Source organism: Arvicola amphibius, chromosome 1 (genome assembly GCF_903992535.2).
Source record: "Arvicola amphibius chromosome 1, mArvAmp1.2, whole genome shotgun sequence".
NCBI classification, from domain to species: Eukaryota; Metazoa; Chordata; class Mammalia; order Rodentia; family Cricetidae; genus Arvicola; species Arvicola amphibius.
The window spans coordinates 185,863,169-185,870,641 of NC_052047.1; the positions used below are offsets into that span (position 1 = coordinate 185,863,169).

The 7,473-nt window shown below is 46.6% G+C and overlaps 1 protein-coding gene across 1 annotated transcript; it reads left to right on the top strand.

Moving 5' to 3' along the window:
- The first annotated feature begins 4,880 nt into the window (after nucleotides 1-4,880).
- Elovl3 (ELOVL fatty acid elongase 3) lies at nucleotides 4,881-7,473 on the top strand. The gene is made up of 4 exons (XM_038317750.1): nucleotides 4,881-4,984; nucleotides 5,754-5,885; nucleotides 6,725-6,876; nucleotides 7,046-7,473. Exons 1-4 carry the CDS (start codon nucleotides 4,881-4,883, stop codon nucleotides 7,471-7,473), a joined length of 816 nt encoding a protein of 271 aa, XP_038173678.1.

Here is a 7,473-nt window from a genome sequence, read left to right on the forward strand (position 1 = left end):
ACCAGGCTATAGTTTACCAGTGCTGGCATGTTACTCCTTTGGCAGTTACATGGCGTCTCTTTGACTCCACCTACTTTCTTTCTATATCTCTGTTTGGATTTCCTGCCTGGTTTTACTCTACTAAGCCATTGGCCGAAACAGCTTCTTTAATAAACAATGGTAATAAAAACATATTCATAGCATACTGAGGGGAATTACACATCAGTTAAGAGCACTGGTTGCTCTTCCAGAGGACCTGGGTTCAATTCCCAGCGCCCACATGACAGCTTACAACTGTCTGTAACTCCAGTTCCCCAGGATCTGAAACCTTTACACCAATGCACATAAAATAAAGTTAAAATAAATTATTTTTTTAAAAAGCATAAGCTGCCACACCAACTGTGCAATCCTCTTTAATGCATAGTTTCTCATGATTTCCATAAACATCCTTCTGAGGAGGATATTTTCTCTATTTTACAGACTGGAAAGCTGAGGCCAAGAGGTGTGACGTGATCCCTTTCTCCAAGGTTACCTGGAGATAGAATTTGAAGAGAGGAATCAAACGACCATGTCATTTCTAGAAGAAATGCTAGTATTTCATGTCACATGGAAGAATTAAAAAAAAAATCTAACCTGAGAGATTAGATAACTAACAACTGGAAAGATCAGCCTATTTTTGAAGAATTAAAGAAGATAGCAATAAACCTTCTTCTTCTTTTTTTAAAGGAGAGTCTTATTGTTTAGTTCTGGCTATCTTGGACCGCACTATATAGACTAGGCTAGCTTCAGCCTCTGAGAGATACGCCTGCTTCTGTCTCCACAGCGCAGGGAGTAAAGGTGCCACCACAGCTGGTCGTAACAACGTCTTTCTAACGGGCTTATTTGACAGTGCTCTGGAAGACACTGGTGGAGAGGTCAACAGACAGTTGCAGAGGGGAGTCAAGAGCTGCATGAGAATCCCTAGGCACAGCAGGTAGTGGCCTGGCACCAGCAAACACAGTGGCACGTTATAGAAATTTCTCAAGCCACAGCCTGAGCCAGTTGTCTTGCTCAAACCACCCTATCACTTGTTTCTCAATGCTGAGGTTTTCAGGAAGGCCAGCACAAATAGCACAGAAGATGTCTGGAACATTTTTCCTGGAGAAGCAAACTCCATCAGTCACTGTCACACTCTGTGCCTGGTGTTGGGAGACTGATTTTGACTATTTTCCTGCAAAAGTATATGTGCAGTGCCCTTGGAGGTCAGACAGGGCATCAGATGATCTGGAACTGGAGTTAAGATCATTGTGAGCAGGTCAGACAGGGCATCAGATCTCGAGGAACTGGAGTTCAGATGGTTGTGAGCTGCCATGTGGGTGCTGAGAACTAATACTGTTATTCTTTAAAACTTTTAGTTTTTCACCAGTCAGCCATGGTGGTGCAGATCTTTAATCCCAGCACTTGGGAGGCAGGTGGATCTCTGTGAGTTCAAGACCCTTCTCCTCTACCTAGCATTTCCCAAGTCACCCAGGACTGTGTAATGAGACACCGTCTTTTTGGTTTGTTTGTTTTGTTTTGTTTATTTGTTTTTCAAGGCAGGGTTTCTCCTTAGCTTTGGCGCCTCCTCTAGAACTCACTCTGTAGACCAAGCTGGCCTCGAACTCACAGAGATCCACCTGCCTCTGCCTCCCAAGTGCTGGGATTAAAGGTGTGCGCCACCACCACTCAGCCGAGACACTGTCTTAAAGTGTTTTTTTTTTAATTAATTAATTTTTTTATGGAGTAGGAGCACTTATGCCACGGTATGCATGTGGACCTCAGGAGAAAATTTACGGGTGTTGTTTCTCTCCTTCTACAGTGTGGATCTCAGAGATCAAACCAAGTTTGCCAAAGGGCAACAAGTCCCTTTACCCACTGAGTCTTCCTGCCGGCCAATGCTAATTTTTTTTAATAGTCATTGTTTTGCTTGTTCGTTCACCCATCAAACATGTTCTCTCTGAAGGCCTCTGAGAGCCAGTTATGAGTGAAGCAATTAGGAATCCCTGGTTATAGGTTAGAAATAAGAAAGCCACAGGATCCGACAGAAATTTGATGAAACTGTCTTCTGCGTGGTTGGGCAGAGATTAGCTAACGATGAACTATTTAAAGAGATTAACTATGGCTGGAGCTTATGAACCTGGTAAACAACTAGGTTTGGGAAGAGTTTTTCTGATTTCAGGATAATAAAGAAAGAAATGTACTGTATTAAAGAAGGCTGAAGTATAACCAGCTAGTGTGGGTTCAGTGGTAGTGGCTGTGGTAACCAGGTGAGAGGCGATAAGACATGAGACAAAGAGATGCACACTCAAGACTTTTAGATGGAAGAGGTAGAGCTTCCCACTTCCTCCTTCTGTAAGACAGCCCTAAATGGTTTTGTTTTCTTTTTAAACTGCTTAAACTGCTTTGGGGGCTGAGGGATGGCTCAGCGGTTAAAAGTGCTTTAAAGGACCTGTGTTTAATTCCCAGTATCCATGTATCCATGTTGGGCAGTTCATGATGGCCAAGAACGATAGCTGGCCTCAAAGGGCGCCTGTGCATACATAGCACAGACATACACACATAAATACAAATAAATTTTTTAACTAAAATTTTATTTATTTTGATGTGGTGTTTTGCCTGCATGTATGTCTGTGTGCAGATCCCTTCAAACAGTTAGACAGTTGTGAGCCACCATGTAGGTGCTGGAAGTTGAACCTAGGTCCTCTAGGAGAGCAGCTTGTGTTCTTTTTTTTTTTTAATTTAAATTTATTCTATATACACTGATGTAAAGGTGTCAGATCCCCTGGAACTGTAGTTACAGACAGTTGTGAGCTGCCATGTGGGTGTTGGGAATTGAACCCAGGTCCTTTAGAGGAACAGCCAATGCTTTTAACCACTGAGTCATTTCTCCGGACCAGTAGACAAACAAACAAGCAAATAAATATATGAGGGTGGTGTGTGTGTGTTTTTATTTGTTTGTTTTGTTTTGTTTTTATTTTTTTTCAGGCAGGGTTTTTCTGTGTATCCCTGGCTGTCCTGGAACTCAGATATCTGCCTACTTCTGCTTCCTGAGTGCTGGGATTAAAAGTGTGCACCACCACTGCCTGACTTAAATATTTTTTTTTAAATTAAAACTTCTGTTTTCCTAATTCATTTGTGTGTGTGTGTGTGTGTGTGTGTGTGTGTGTGTGTGTGCATGTGTGTTTGCATGCATGTGGTATATGAGTGTAGGAGTTATTCCTTTGAGGCATAGTCTTTGAATGAATCTAGAGCTTGTGATTTTCTGGTAGGCGGGCAGCTAGCAAATCCCAGCAATCCTCTTATCTGTGTCCCCACAGCCCGGGGGTTACTGGTGGGCAGGACAGGACACTGCCTTGTTACATGGTTTCAGAATCTGAACTTGGCCCTCAAGGTTGCCCGGTGAGTGCTCTTAACTACTGAGCCATCTCTCCAGCCCCTTAAATATTTGTCTTTCTTTCTCTCTCTCTCTCTCTCTCTCTCTCTCTCTCTCTCTCTCTCTCTCTCTCTCTCTCTCTCTCTCTCTCTTTCTTTCTTTCTTTCCTTCCTTCCCGTTCCTTCCTTCCTTCCTTCCTTCTTTCCTTCCTTCCTTCCTTTTTTTTCCTTTTTTAAGACAGGATTTCTCTATGTGTAGCCCTGACTGTCCTGGAACTCGCTCTGTAGACCAGGCCGGTGGTGTTGAACTTACAGAGTTCTGCCTGCCTCTGCCTGAGTGCTGGAATTAAATACCAGCCCAGCTGATATTTCTTTTCTTTGCATTTGTTTTGGAGATTCCCATCGCCTCTCAAACTGTTCTAAAGCCTTCTAGTCCCCCTTCACTTTTTTAAGTCAAGGGCAAAAAGAGGGACAACCAGTAAGGGCTTACAAGTTTCGAAGCTTTTTGTTCACTGGGGCCAGACACATAGGTGTAGGAGTAGACTCCATTAGACAAGTTCAGACTGGGAGGAGAAACGGCAAGGAGCCTCTCCTGGACCTGGATATGAGGAGCCCAGAGGGTGACCCCATTTTTCTCTCCAAGGTTTTTACTGGGCGTCGGAGAGGACGGTTCAGGAAACTATAAAGAAACCATAACAGCTTGAGTGCTACCTCCTCTAATATTAACATCAGCAACTCGACAGTAAAATCCATTAAATTTATCTCCCTCCTCCCACAAGCACAACTCCAAAGGTAGGAGACAGAAGCCACCAGAGCCGTTCTTCATGGCCCAGCTTGCTCTTCCTTATTCCAGCCTGGTTTTCTCAAGGACATTGACGCTTCCTTCTCTGAAAGTGGGCACCTGCAGCCAAGAAAGAGTACCTCCACTTTCTCTCCACTGCCAAGTAGGCGAAGATGAAAGCAAAATGAGGCAAAGGCTACGGTAGGCTGTGCCAGAGGAGGACTGGTCTGCCTGGGTACTCAGTGAAATCAAGGATTAGGGCAGGGGGTGTTTATGAGTCAACCTGGAGCAGCTGACAGAATTTAAAAAAATGAAGGAGGAGGAGGAACTGGGAGGAGTGAAGGACGACTACTGGATTGGGGCATGCTTGGTTCATTGTTCATGGGGTAGGTGCCCTTGAGGAGGAATGCTGGTGAGGCTCAGGGGCGGGACAGAGATGACTCTTGGCTAAGATTGGATAACTGCTGAGGGCGGGAGCTGACCTTGCACAGCCTGGGTCCCCAGTTTAATAATTGGCGATATATATACGGCCAGCCCTGGCCACAGGAGTGCGAGCGGGCTGGTCAGCAGCGCACGTGCCAGGCTCCAGGTCCCTTCTTCCTACACACAAGTTCTTTCTGTCCTGGTTTTCTTCGTCCGGTCCTGAAATCCATCCATTCCATCTTCGGCTCTCTCAGCTCTCATCCAGCTCCCACCCCAAGCTCTGAACCTCATCCTGTGCGAAAGCGAAATGGCCACATCCATGAATTTCTCACATGGTTTAAATGCGGAGCTGGTGCAACCCTATAACTTCGAGATGTTGCAGGACTTAAGGCCCTTTTTGGAGAAGTACTGGTGAGACCTGGTGAGGGGGAAGGACCAACTGCTTTGAGGGGAGTAGAGACAGGGAGTGGATGCCTGTAATGTTTCTAATGCTGCCGGGGTACTGGCTCCAAACCTCCCCCCTTCCCATTCCGTCCTTCAAGGTTTGCTTCAAAGAGATCAGAACTGGAAGAAAGGATCCCAGAAGTGAGAAGATGGGGAGAGGGGTGTGGAAGGAGGCAAAAACAAAGGGGAAAGTGCAAACTACAGCTGAGGAGTGAGATTGGCCAGAATAAAACACTGTTAGGTGACCTCAGAGTCAGAGGATCTGCCTGTCGAGTGCCTAGGGTGAGCCGGTCCTACACAATTACCATGTATCTTGGCTGCCGTGAGGATTGCCACAAAGTGGGGAACCTCTTCCCAAGGCTCTGTCTTATCCGTCAGGCATGTTCTGTGGGCTGTTTTTGTTGTTCAATCAACTCACCATGATCCAAACAGGCAGAAGATGTTCTACCCCTCCTTACACCGCAGCCTGGATGGAGTAGTTATTGGCTGCGGGTGGACAACTGTCACTGAGAAAGTCAAAGTCACAGAAACCTTGCATATGGCTCCTGTCCTGTGCTAGGAACTTTATATGTGAATATTGCTGGTCTCCCCTCACCCCCACCCCAGTGTTCCCACACGAACAAGCAATGTCACCCTGGTGGAACTCCAGTCTAGAGAAGTCCCTTGGGGAGCTCAGTGGGCTTTCCTCTAGGCAGTGCCCACCTGTGAGTCCCTCCCCTATTCTTCCTGCCTCCAGGGTTACCTCGTTCCTCATAGTTCTCGTCTATCTGTTGCTCATCATGGTGGGCCAGAACTACATGAGACCGCGGAAGAGCTTCAGCTTGCAGGGGCCTCTCATCCTCTGGTCCTTCTGTCTGGCCATATTCAGGTAAGGCACTCTCCACCCATCCCCTGCTATTCCTTAGTCCTTACACCTCCCTGTTATCCCGAAGGGTTTCTAAAATCCCTAGCTGCATTGACTTCCTCATTATCTTATTTTCCTCCTTTCTTGGGCCCAAGATGGCAGTCTCTGTTCTGTCCCATACCTTATCTATTTATTTATTTAGGTTTCTCGGAGATAGCATTTCATTGTATAACAGCCTTGGCTATGTCGGAACTAGTGCTGTAGATGAGGCTGGCCTTGAACTCATATCCGTTTGTCTGCCTCTGCCTCCTGAGGGCTAGGGTTCAAGGTGTGCACCACTCCTACCTGGCCCATACCTTTGAAAATGTTTACTTTTAAAGGCAGCCTTTCAAGTGTTATCCCAGACTGCTCTAATTGCACTTATGGAACCCAGGCTGGCCTCATACTCTCTACATCTTTCCTACCCCAGTCGTCTGAGTTCTGCGAATACAGATGTGAGGATCCATTCCAGACCTCTTGTATTCACGAAACCGATACAGCCAGCACATTTCTCTAGCCTTAAATCCCGAAATTCCTCTTCAGAGACTCCAACCACTTCCCCAGCCCCTCATTCCCACGCTCGTCCATCACAAGAACCTCATTCTTGACTTTTAGTTCTACCCCTTCCCCATGTTGATTGGCCTTTTCTCAACCCTTATCTCTCTGAGAATACTTGTTAGATCTATCAGATTGGTGCGAGGTTCTTGAAAGCTGGAACCACCCTCTTTGGAAGGGTAAGGAGGTAACAGGGCTTAGAGAGCCTGTCCAGAAGAGAAGAGGTAGGGATGGGTTCATGCGGGGTCTTGTGCTTTGTCTCACTTCAGTATCCTGGGTACGGTGAGGACATGGAAGTTTATGGGAACACTGCTAATTACACGGGGCCTCCAGCAAACTGTGTGCTTCGCCAACTATATCGATGACACCATAATCAATTTCTGGTCCAGTACCTTTCTTCTCAGCAAGGTTGTTGAACTCGGTGAGTGTAGGGGCTTTGTCTCTGATGCCCAGTGGCTTGCATTCCTCATCAGAGCCTCCCCTTCCCCATCACGTGGAGAGTCCCTTCTTCCCCACCCTGAGAACACACCCAGAGCAGCGGGTGGTCCCAGGCCTGGGTGGGATGCCAGCTGTGATTCCTCATCTCTCAGGAGATACGGCCTTCATCATCCTGCGTAAGCGGCCGCTCATCTTTATCCACTGGTACCACCACAGCACTGTGCTCCTGTACACGAGCTTTGGATTCAAGAACAAGGTGCCTATAGGTGGCTGGTTCATGACCATGAACTTCGGGGTACATTCCATCATGTACACCTACTACACTCTGAAAGCTGCAAAGGTGAAACATCCCAGCATGCTACCTATGGCCATCACCAGCTTGCAGATCCTGCAGATGGTTATGGGAACCATCTTTGGCATCCTGAGTTACATCTGGAGGCAGGAAAATGGGTGCTACACCACAACGGAAGAATTCTTCTGGTCCTTTATGTTATACGGGACCTATTTCCTCCTTTTTGCTCACTTCTTCCACCAAACCTACCTCAGGCCCAAGAGCAAAGCTAAGTCCAAGAGCCAATGA

Excerpts from the sequence above, each read along its gene's own strand:
- Elovl3 (XM_038317750.1), top strand. The coding sequence starts at position 4,881 with ATGGCCACATCCATGAATTTCTCACATGGTTTAAATGCGGAGCTGGTG. Across the intron at positions 4,985-5,753 it reads CCCTTTTTGGAGAAGTACTG|GGTTACCTCGTTCCTCATAG; the intron begins GTGAGACCTGGT and ends TCCTGCCTCCAG. Across the intron at positions 5,886-6,724 it reads TTCTGTCTGGCCATATTCAG|TATCCTGGGTACGGTGAGGA; the intron begins GTAAGGCACTCT and ends GTCTCACTTCAG.